We start from the raw sequence: 12,402 nt of genomic DNA, 5'->3' as shown, positions 1-12,402 counted from the left end.
GTGGCCACCTTCTCTACCTGTGTTAGAGGAGCCCAATAGGATGGGCAGGTAGACAGGTAGAATTTGGTTGATGTATCACTGCAGTGTTCATCTTATTTAGCAGAAATAGGGGTGTCGCATCTGTTCATTCCAGTTGCCAGTGAGAGCAGCCCTGATCCACCCTGCCTGTACTAGCCTTCCAATTACCAGTTTTGGATGGCCATTGCCTCTGTAAATCACCACACCACCCTGAAATTCACTTCATGTCACCCTTTTCATTCAATGGACGGCCCTATTTTTCTTTTGCCCTTCGAAGCCGAATTTGTTCAGGATGATAACGTGAGCGGATGTGACAAAGTGGAAGTATTGGGCACTGGAGAGGCTGGAATTTGTTATTTCACCTGTGTCGTGCACCTTTGAGTCCTGACTATTACACAGCCACAGATACAGCCTGTCCTGCACTTAAAGCTAAGAGCTGGATAAAAATATTGGAAGACCTCATCTTTAAAGTTGGTGATGGAGGTGGAATTTTTTGACCTAGACCCATGCAACTGGTAGTTAAACTGAAGTATCTGAGAACAAGCTATAAATAGAATTATTTCTTTGCACATAAAGATATAGCATTTCAAAAGATTATTTCACTCTGCAAAAGCATTCAATATACAACATTTCAAAGTGTAAATTCCAATGCCAGTGCATGTTTAAAACTTCTCTTTTTTTTTTAATAATCCCCAAGGTCTTGGTCAACAAAATGAGCAGAAAAGTACCTAACACATAAGACAAGCCAGCATCACTCATTCAGATCTGTTAAAGCTAAAGTTTTTGGTAAATGTAATATAATAAAAATACAGTACTCCACTGGGTCAGTTTTGGCCACCCAACACAATTATTTCTGGTTGATATAAAAGCTTTTTCTTTAATAAGAAGTAGTTTTGTTGAAGGGTTTGGGTTTTCTGCTTAGGTTTAATAACAAAACTACTGCAGAATCTTCAGCAACAAATACGATGGCTTAATTTCACTACCTGGACAACAGATTCTAATAAATCCTCTCTAAAATGAGTGAATGGCTGATTTGGTTAATGTACGACATGCGTGTAAGAGATTCAAGGGTTTGGATTTGAGTTCTTCATGACAACTGAATAGAACCACAGCCGCCCTCCCCACCAGCCCCCTCTTCCTCCTCTCTGCTGCTGTTGGAGAGCCAAAATCTTTCTTTCTTCACGTTTGGTGAGACAATCAGAATGCACAGGGTGTCCAGCGCACTCAAAGGGGATTGGTTAAGATGACATTTACGGCCTGGGATAGCTGAGAATAAGCATTTGTCCTTTTGTCATTTATTTATTTCAGCATCCTTTATTAAGATTTCCCTCACGTTCCATACAAAGTTCAATCTTATAGATGGGAGGGGGAGAGCAACCCCCACACATTGGCTTACTTTGCCTTATGACAGACGCCTCCTGTTTTTCCAACTTACCTGAAATTTGCGATTTACACAATTATGCCTTCCTCGTGAGCAAGCTGCTAAGATTGAAATAAGATTAGTCTTGTTCGTGCATTGGAACTATCGCCAATCTGAACAAGAGAGACGTTATGATCACAAGTGGTCTGCTCAATTGATATTCAGCCCGATTAGCAGGGCACATTTTCAGTGCTTATTTACAATTTATATTTCACACCGACCCTTACAACACCACTTCCCTCAGAGTCCTCAATCTGGATGGCGCATTCATTATCATTTGCAACAAATAAAGGCTTTGAACAGCTCACTCCTTACCGATGTGAATGATGGAGTCGGCTCCCACTGAACTGCATTGCAATATCCCAAAAGAAAGGCATATTATCAGCAATTCCATCTCCGCTTCTCTCCAAAGCCGCGCATCCACACGATCCTCAGATGTCAGTTAATTCCCAATGAATGAGAAAAGTACGTCAAAGGATCACAAATACACCTGTGATTAACCAAAAAGTGTGGCGGCGCTGAAGGAAAGCGCTATAATTTGAGAAACACTGTGAGGGAATACGGGGGAATCAGGAAGGAGAAAGACAGGTCGCCTGTTGGAGGGTAACGGTCGCTTCAGGATCCGGCGCGTTCTCTCCGCAGGTCTCGCTCTCGCGCGGCGCTCGCGGAGTCTGAGACACATCACAAACTCCAAACTGCGGAGGAGGGACACCCCCGCGCGCGCGCGCTCGCTAGCTTGTTCGCTCGTTCCAGAGAGCGAGAGAGCGCGCGCGCGGAGAGATGGAATTCGGCGCGAAGCCGGAGAAGACAACGCTAAACATACATGCAGCTGCCTTAAGAGGACGTTATCGTTTTGTGTTCCGTCTGTGTACTTTCATTTAATTGTTTGTCGCTGTAAAAATGCATCGTACTGACATTGTTGCATCGCGTCTCGCCACCTTAAGCGTTTTTCGCAAATAACCGTAGCGTTTTCGAATTAAAACAGTTCAACTTTTAGGAACGAGACCCCTCTGCAAGACTGCGTTTACATAGATTTCCACATGGGAAAAGCGAACGTGGGGAGAGAAATGTGGAAAGCCGGCGGTTCACAGAGTCATCAAACGAAGCGGTAACTTTCTTTTGAGTGTTCAAGTGTGCTGTTGATTCATTCTCTGTTTTGATCGATGATTTTATTGGTCGATGAATTACAGTTAGTAAACATACATGTAGCTGTCAATGAGGACGTTATAGTATGTTTCTATATGGGAGAAATGAATGTGGAGATGGTCTCTCAGTGATTCGTCGCGCAAAGAAGGAAACGATAACTTTCTTTTGAGTGTTAAAGCGTGTTTTCGATTCATTCTTGCTTTTATTACTGGATGATGAAGTACAGATAGTCGCTGTGCAATGTCACGAAGAGGAATCGACCTTCCCGCGGCGCGAGACGGAGCGCCGCTGTCAGAAGTCCGTGGAAATTCTCCACATAAGGCGTATTTCTCCCTCTGAACATGGTTTCATTCGGACACGGTGTTTAGTTATTGTGAGGACGTGTTCCGGAGACGATGTTACCGATGAAGACTGGAACTGTGGGCTCGTGTACGACATACTGCCATTTTCATGATATAGCATTTTTCTGTGTATTTCTTGCAATACATATGCTGCAATTTAAATGTATCACTGTAGCTATATAAAGGTTTGTCAGGTTGTAAGATAAATTAACTGATTTTATTCAAGCCAAACCAATATTTAATGACATTATAATAGGTAACCGAAAGTGATTTGTACGAGATCAGGTAGAAATAGCTTCTTAAAGTAAAAATAGCATAATAGTACTTCACTTTTTCTAGTGTAAGACGGTATGTGCAGTATTTTAACAGAATGCATCGATTTCATATATGTATTTTTTTTCTCTTTTCTTTAAACTTTAATTTGAGGCTTTATATAGCTTTTTAAAATGGACTTTAAGTAGTGAAAAAGAATGGGAGGAAGATTTGTGGAGAGCAGAAAGTGAATCGAAGAAAATGAACTTCAGAGAAACAAATGATGAGAAGCTCTGGACTCACTTTATTCGTCCACATCACTGAAGACTTCATCAGCAGAGACGAAACATTATATTCTTACTCTTACAATTAAAGGATATTTCTTGCGGTTGAATATGAGAACAGAAATGTCCTTTAATTGTTTGGTTAAGTATATGTGATGTCTTTCAGCACCACACACCGGTGGACAGCTCCCGCAAGCTCTGTCGGTCACGAACAGAATTACAATGGATCAATTATCAAGGTCTAAGCCGTGAACACTCTCCCTTTCATGTTCATATCTGCATCGAGCAGTATTTCAATTATACATAAACTTTTTTTTTCCCAAATCTATTTATTCTTTCAATTATTCTGGTCTGGAAGCATTTGAATGAAATATTCCTATATGATTTCAATATTATGTTGCCTTGATTCTTGTTGTAAAAACATACTATACAAACCCGACCTCTTTTTCTTGTAGGACTGTTGTGTTTCTGATGGCAGGTATGTTGATCACACCAAACTATTCTATAAATCGTCTTGCTGAATGCTTAGCGGATCAGATATATGAAATGGCAGTTCACCAAGTTATGTTATCTATCTATCTATCTATCTATCTATCTATCTATCTATCTATCTATCTATCTATCTATCTATCTATCTATCGTCTGTCTGTCTGTCTATCTATCTATATATCTATCCATCTATCTGTCTGTCTGTCTGTATATCTACCTATCAAAACAGTGTGAGTTTGTGCACTGTAAAAAATGATCGAGATTTTAATGGTAAAAGACTGTAAAAATGCTACAGTGAAAATAGCTGTTAATTGGTTAACAGAAAGTTTCTGTAGCCTACTAGATATGGTGAATAACTGTATTAGATCTAACCGTCCATTTAATGTAATTTTTTAGTAAAATATCATTCAATTTACAGTTTTTTGGAAGTGAAAAAGAACAAGTCATTGTATAATTTACAGTAGAAAAAAAAGGACATTCTCAGAATCCCCTGCGTGACACAACACATTTGATGTATTTTTAGGGGCTTTCACACCAAATAGTTCTAAGAACTCAGTTATAGCAATTAGCCACTAGGATAGGTCCCCGACAACTAAAATGCTTCGTCCCTTTGGCATTGTGTAAGGGGCACTATGGCAGAGGACCATTGAAATATCCCTCATGTCCACCTTTCAGTCTTAGCCCAGTCCTTCATTGACAATGGTTACTGTACTGTCCATTTTGTCTAGCTAAAGAATACAATTGTGTATAAAACTGACAAAAAGAAATAGGATTTTAGGGTAAGAGTAGCCTCCAAGGTTTGACATCACACATTGCACTCATACTGCTATAAGGAAATTGTAACCATTATCATTCACACACATAAAGTAACTTCCATACATCAGAGTAAAAAGAAAATGTATACAGCATAATATACTGTAATATAAACACATAAACAAAAAACAATGAAAATTATATACAGCCTACAGTGCTGTAAATAAAGCTCCTTCGTTAGTCAAGTTCTAGTTTCACCAGACTGTCGATTGCTGTAATAAATTTATCAAATGTTCCAAGGATTCATATATGGTATTCATGGTATTATGTTCTTGACTAATTTTGACAATTGAACAGACTATTGTGCATGTGATGACTTATACAATGAAATGACGCTGACATCTTTTGGAGCGAACAACCACTGAGAATCAACAATCAGTTTAGATCAACAAGATCTATTCACTTGGAAATTGTGCTAAATGTAGGCTACCTGTACTTAATCATTTTCAAAGATGTACTGAGACATTGAGACATGTACTTAGACATTTGCAATTTGATGAAATGAATGAGAAAATCAATTCTGTTGTGAACAATTGCCAAGTGGTTTGGAGGTTTGTCCATGTTGTTTTGAGAATGTAATTTCTGTTTCAAGAAATGAGCCAAACCAATGGAGAAAAACAGTAATGTCATGTCTGTTACCATGATTGTGTTTAGTGTTTGTGTGAATGACACTGTGTGCACCTTCTATATATTAGTACCTTCTCAGCTAGTGGAAAGGCTGCTTGTGATGAACTTTGATTCATCATGTGACTCTCATCACCACTATGTTTGGTGGTTGTGCGTGAATTATAAAGGTACAAAACATATTATCCAATAGGTTGGTAATTTAACATTAGGGGAAGTGTACCCATTAAGCCCACCAAAATCTAAATTTAGGTGTTTTTTTATGGATATTGACATGGTTTATAAGAAAAATAATTTGTTAAAACGCAAGATTTATCTCTCATTTGAAAATGTATTAATTAGTTGATGTACATTTTAGAATATAAATTGAAGAAATTTTATGAATAATGTTAGAAGTCTGACATGGGCTTACTTACACCATTTAAGCTCACATGTGTTCCAAATAAGCCCACATCATGATTGATTCACAAAGTATAAAAATGTATTGATTTTAAAAAAAAGTAACATTTCAATATGTTTATTCAGTGAGAGGGAAGTATTAAAAAAAATCCTTTTACTAATGTTTGATTAGAGCCCTGGGATGGGTAGGTGTTACTGGCTGGGGGTCCAAGCCGGTGGTCTGGAGTCGTAAGTCGGCTTGACTCTGGAGTTGTAGATGGAGTCAAGTTGTAAGTTTGACTGGGTGTATCTCAGGAGTCAAGTCGAGTTGGGGCTCCATACTCTGGGCTTACTTGGGTCTCCTAGTGGGCCCCCTACACCAGGAGTATGGAGCCTTAACCCGGCTTGGCTCCTGAGTTATGTCCGGTTATACATAAGGAACTTGGGCTCCATCTCAATTAAATTAATGTGTGTAATTTGCAGGCCTAAATATCTAAATATAGTTGTAAATTAAAGTTGTAAGTAAGGTAAGTTAAGGTAAAGGGTTAGTTAGGTAAAAGTACACAAAGAAATGTTATCATTAAACACTTTCACTCAGAAAATTGATCAAAGTTTGTAATTAGAGGGATTTCTCATTGAAACACATAAGGTGGGCTTAAATGGTTCCACAGTGAGTAATGGTGAAAAAAGACAATCTTTTAAAAATGTAAGATATGTTTACAAAGACATGCATGGAGCTCAAATGTGGACTATGCATCATAGTAATTTTCATTGTGCCCACATTGAGAAATGTTAAAATGTTTCATTCAAGTTTAGCTTGTGTTGGCTAGTTTGTGGTGCTGTACCATTTAAGCCCATCTTTAAAAAAAAAAAAAAAAAAAAAAAAGTTTGTAGAACAGTTAATTCATGAAAATAATCTGTTCTACAATTTACAAAGATTAGTATAAAATGAATGACAAATCATTTATTGTTTATAGTTCACATGCTTAATTCTTTGGCAGTCCATCTTTCAGTAAGGCTAATGGTTTGACCTTGAGATTAGCTTTGTGCGTAAGCTAATAAAACTCATCTTTCCATTTAAAGAAAAATGATATAAAATGATAAAATACTATTTGTTGATACAAGAAAAACAATACATTTATCTCTTATTTACATACAGTAATATCAGTGTACTTTTCAAAGATATGGCTGAAAACTGCAGAAATGTGTTGATTTCTGATGCGCACCGAAAGACCAAAGTTTTTGGGTGTATTTGTATGAGGTACCAACATTGGGGCTAACTCAACATTGACAAATGTGATTGGTATGCAATAAAAAATGTCAGTTAAGTTACAAATCACTGGATTTGGTAAAATAATGACCAGCATAAAATATGATTTTTACCTCTTTTTTTTTTTTTTATTTGACTTTTGAGTTGAAAGTGGGCTTAAAGGGTACATGGGCTTAATGGGTACACTTATATCAGTTAATGAAAGAAGGTATTTTACTGTAAATTTAAATTTTATTAAAACCTAAAACATTGCTGCCGTATTTTTACGGTAAACTTCTGACAACCACAGCTGCTGTATTTATTTTTATTATTATTATTTTATGTTACCGTAAATTTAACAGATTTTTAAAATTAATTTATTTATTTTTTTACAGTGTGTGTGAATGTGAATGCTGTTGTTGGCAGCTCATGTAACCTGTGGCATTATATGGCATGAATATATGAGTGCAACTAATAGCAGTGAAAAAGCTAATGCATATGCCAGTTGAAGAATGATTTATGTAAATTCATGTGCACATGATCTAAATAAACCTTCTGCACACTAATATTAAAGATTCTTTGCTTTTATTGTCTGAGATCTTTCTCCCACCCACCCATTCTTTACTTCAAAAAACAGAATATGTAATAAATCTTCAAACATTTTAAAATAAATAATAAAAAAATATTTTTCTTGCATATTACTGAAACAAATATTTAGAATCCACAGTGTCAGAAATAAATAGTTTTCCAATTAACTTTGCATTTAAAGCTAACTGAATGAGCCTTCTTCCTTAAGAATTCTTGTCTATGCATTTTTAAAGTGAACTGAGATACTGTTCCAACCATGAACACCACTGAAGTGTTAAATTAAACAGGCATCGAGGGTGTTGTGGCTTCATATCTGGACCAAACAAATTACAGCTTGCTCACACATTGTCATGGAATATCAGCACAGCAGCCACAAAGCCCCAAACCCTGTCTATGATGCTGGGTGACAGTTCCTGGCACTGGTGAGTGATGAATGCACAATTACATTGTCATTTGAACCAAACTGATGGAGACATTGCATGGCATGTTGAGCTCCCATGAATGATTCTGTTCAGTTTAAAAGATTATCTGAACAGGTGCCAATCAATAATGAGTATTTAGCATGCCTCAGTGAGCATACATGTGGTAGTGAGTATTGTTTAAATGTCCACTCTGAGGGAAACATTGGATCATATGAATGTCACAAAACTGGCTTGTCTGGATACATGATACAGGTAGTGTATTATCATGTATATCGAAGGCAGGACTGCGGAGTGGCAAAGAAATAGGAAACTAACATCAAAGACATTTTAAAGCTGCTGTCCTTAACTTTTTTTGCTTAAAAATTATCCAAAATCAATTTTTGAGCAAGTACATATCCAGCCAGTGTTCAAAACTATCTCCTTACCTTAGCCCGATTCACAACGGTAAGCTTGTAATAATGTTTTATAAATCGGGTGGTACTGGTGGGTTTTCGCGGGAAATTCGAGCGTGTCGCCATTGCGCCATTGCATCACTTCTGTTTACATAAAGAACAAGTCCCAGCTAGTAGGCTATACATCGCATATGAGGCGGATCATTTATAGCCTTTTCGCACAGCAGCTGCAATAATTAAACTTATCATTTCGATGGTGAATTGTATGGTATGACAAAATAACGTTAGAGATTAGACTGTACAGAAATTGAAATCTACAGGTAGTGCTAATACACATAAATGAAGAGTTTGGTTCCAAAACGCTATAAATCCATTTTAATTAATTTGAGTAAAAAATGTGTTTTCTTTACCAAGAAAGTGGCAAGATGAAAACCACTATTTTCTGTTTCAAACTTTCACATAGCATCTTTAGGTTATAAAAACATTAAAAATTCAAATCCAGATTTTGATTTTCAAAGATTTATTATAAAAACTGATTATTTTTTCCCCAAAATGCAATAAATCCATGACACTTTTTTTTTCCAAAATACACTTATTCCATTTAATCAATATAAAAGTTATTTTTCATGTTGAAACTGTTGAAAATACACAACAAAGTAAGTTGATCCACATATATGACAGCCTCTTAACTTGGTCAGTACTAATCTTATATACAGGCACTGGACTAAAAATACATTCAGTCATTGCTCCCAAAATGAATTCAACGGGTCATCTTGTTAATTATGTCTCCATTGTCATTACTGATTAAAGAGTATCTGGCGCCACCGCACGTTTAAAATAAAAACAACACATTTGCCGAGTACATTGGAATTGACTGCAACTACCCAGGGGCGTCGCTATACTGCAAACATTCAAATAGCAATCATGTTATGTTTTTTTCTTTCTATCAGATGTTTAGAATCAAAACTAGAAATGCCAGATTCGAGAATTAATCATTATTGGTCAAACGGCTTTTAAAAACTGTTCATGATTCAGTTTTGGGGACTATGACAGAAGTTTGATGCTGCCGTGGAACAAGCAAAGCCGGCATTTTTCTCCTCCCGAGTGCCTCATCTTCTTAATCTCCTTACGTAAATAATTAGATTTCAATGGATTACATTTCTTGCCCACCGCAGAAACTACCACATGTTCGTCAATGCTGTCAAAATAAAAAATTTCTGTTTTTGTTGATCACAAAGTACAAAGTAGATAAGGAAAACTAGGATGCCGGGTATATTTAAAGCGCTGCCATTACTGTTTACAATGCGTGGAATGGTGCACTGTGATTGGTTGAGTGGATGTATCGCATTCTGCAGAGAAGGGAGGCTGGCGTTTGTCAAAGTTTGGAAAGATAGGGAGAAAACTTGACAGAATAATTCTTACTTTGGTCATACTTCAAGACTACAATCTGTGATTCCGAAGTACAGTATCCACACCAGTGTGGTGACTGACAGCAAACATTAGATTCATCCGCGCTGAGGATTCATGCCGAGGCACAACCCATGTAAAAATGATAATGCCGCAAACAACTGCAATTGCAGGTTTCAAACAGAGATGGCGACAAAGAGGCAAAATTTACAGACTGCAGCTTTAAAAAGCATAAATATACAAAAACGTTTTTACAGAGATACAGATGAAGCAAAATGGAAATAGAAACATTGGTAACACATTCATTTAGGGATTTTAACTACTTTGCTTTTTAGATTGCATGCAAGGATATTGGCTGTTTATTAGTACTTATCAAGCACATATTAATGTCTTATTCTACATGACCTTATTCTACATTCTTAATCCTACCCAAAACCTAAACTTAACAAATAACTTACTAACTATTAATAAGCAGTAAATTAGGAATTTATTGAGGATAAAGTCGTAATTAATAGTGAATATGTGTTTCCCATACTAAAGTGTTACCGAAACATTTAAACTACATCATATGGAAATTTCACTGATTCTAACAAGTTTGTACTCTTCTGTAAAAGGCAATCAAACATACTATGGTAATAAATTCACATCATTTTTATAATAGGCAAGATAGCAGTAGTCTCACTATCTGCCACTCTAACACCAAACATTTTAGAGGGGAGGTGAGAAGATGCTGCTATTATAGACACTCTACAAAACATCCATCAGTTAATATCTGGTGGCAAAATGAAATGACAAAGATGCGATGATGGCAGGCTATATGAACATGTGCGTCCCAATTAGATTACTGGCTGCAGAGCCAGTTTCTACTTTTGTCATACAGGGATATTGTTATTCAGCTTTATGAAAGGAAACAAAATGATATATCAGGTTAGATGTTATTGTTCAGTAATGTCACATTTAAACATTAATAATACAAAAAAACCTGTCAAGAAAATGTCAGGGTCATATTTCACTCCAAAATATAATAATAATAATAATTTTAATCTTAGTTTAAGCAAATTTAAACATTGTGTTCAGAGAAAACATAGTAATGTTTCACAGAATAATGAGCAACATCTTTGAGAATAATAGTCAAAAAAAAAAAAAAACACTCAAAAGTAAAACATCTGTTTTAGCAACACAGCTGTATTCTAAGATACTCTAAGTACATTAATCTATAATGATACAGTGTAGAAAGAAAGAGCATAGGAAAAGATATTGGCCTTGAACATGAAAACACTTCAAGATACACTGCACAATATACCCAACAATCACTGATGTAACATGATTAATAACTTTAGAAATCACCATTAATATATTAATACATTTATAGTGGACACTGCCTGTAGTCTGTGGCTTCTTACGCTCTAGCACACTAAAAGCTTCTTAACAGTTTTACTTGTCCTTTTTCAGGCTGCTTTACTAATCATACGGCTTGTCAAACCCTTATAAATGATGCAACAAAATACTATGTAGTTTTAGTGTAGTACAGTCTATTTTCTGCAGCTTGTAATTCACTGTGCTGCAGTATTTTTTACCTTGACATACACATTCTCTCTTCTCCCACACACACAGACATAGACAAACATACACACGCATAATCAAAGTCTCTTTTTCATCTCCTCAACACCTTAATTAAATTAAGCTTTATGCAATGTGGTTGTTCGATCATCCAAAGACGTTCCTGCCAAGTTTCGCTGGGCGGGAACGCAGGGAAGAATATTAAATGAGCTCCGAAATGACTCTAAAATAGCTGTGGCATATCAGTGTGCTTTAACTGCAAGAGAGAACTTGCAAATTTGTTTGGTGCTTTGAAGAAGAGTAGGAGTGGATGGGTCTATTACTCAGTACATGTTCGGGGCTTATAAGAGATCCTGTTAGTGAAGCAAAAAGAGAATAACAAAAGAAAAGACTTTAGATTTATTACACAGTGTCAGTTCCCTCTGGGCAAATAATAGATACGCCTGCATTAGCCGACTGTGTGATTTTTACATTCAGTATTCATTTACGCAAGTAAAAATGGAATTATAAAATTCATAAAATCACAAAATTCTTTAACATAATTAATACAGTTTATTTTAATAAGGTTGCTTAAAATTAAAATAAAACATAAACCTATGCTTGTAAAGTGGTTGTTCACCCAAAAATGAATACAAAGTTCTTTCATAAAACTCTAGATGGTTCAGGCTGATAAGTATTCTATAACTCAATCTAATTGCAATCACATCATTCTTTATAAGGCACAGCTGATTGATTCCTGCTATATCAGTAGCCAATGAGCTCGCTGATCAAGCTTTAAATAATTAGTCGGCATTTACTCAAGCAGTTGCAGCACGCTTTCATAAATCCTCTGAAATTCAAAATCTAAGGAGTGAACATTTTTTTCTTATGATATATCACTCTGGATTATTGTCTGGTCTGCCTTATTAATTTCTTATCAAGTAACCATACACAAGGTTTAAAATCATGTGACATGTTAAAGGATTAGTCCACTTTTAAATAAACTTTTCCTGATAATTTACTCACCCTGCATGTCATTC

General features: G+C 36.2%; 1 protein-coding gene across 1 annotated transcript in view; it reads right to left on the bottom strand.

Moving 5' to 3' along the window:
• grid1b (glutamate receptor, ionotropic, delta 1b) overlaps positions 1-2,541 on the bottom strand; it is a 463,740-nt gene extending 461,199 nt beyond the window's left edge. The window contains 1 exon segment of the mRNA XM_048170087.1: positions 1,754-2,541. Coding sequence (XP_048026044.1) covers positions 1,754-1,832 — 79 coding nt within the window. The 5' untranslated portion in view covers positions 1,833-2,541.
• Between the last annotated feature and the right edge of the window lie 9,861 nt (positions 2,542-12,402).

Source organism: Megalobrama amblycephala, linkage group LG20, assembly GCF_018812025.1.
Source record: "Megalobrama amblycephala isolate DHTTF-2021 linkage group LG20, ASM1881202v1, whole genome shotgun sequence".
Taxonomy (NCBI): domain Eukaryota; kingdom Metazoa; phylum Chordata; class Actinopteri; order Cypriniformes; family Xenocyprididae; genus Megalobrama; species Megalobrama amblycephala.
Note: the sequence above shows the minus strand (reverse complement) of the source record. Positions and strands in the feature narration are given on the sequence as shown.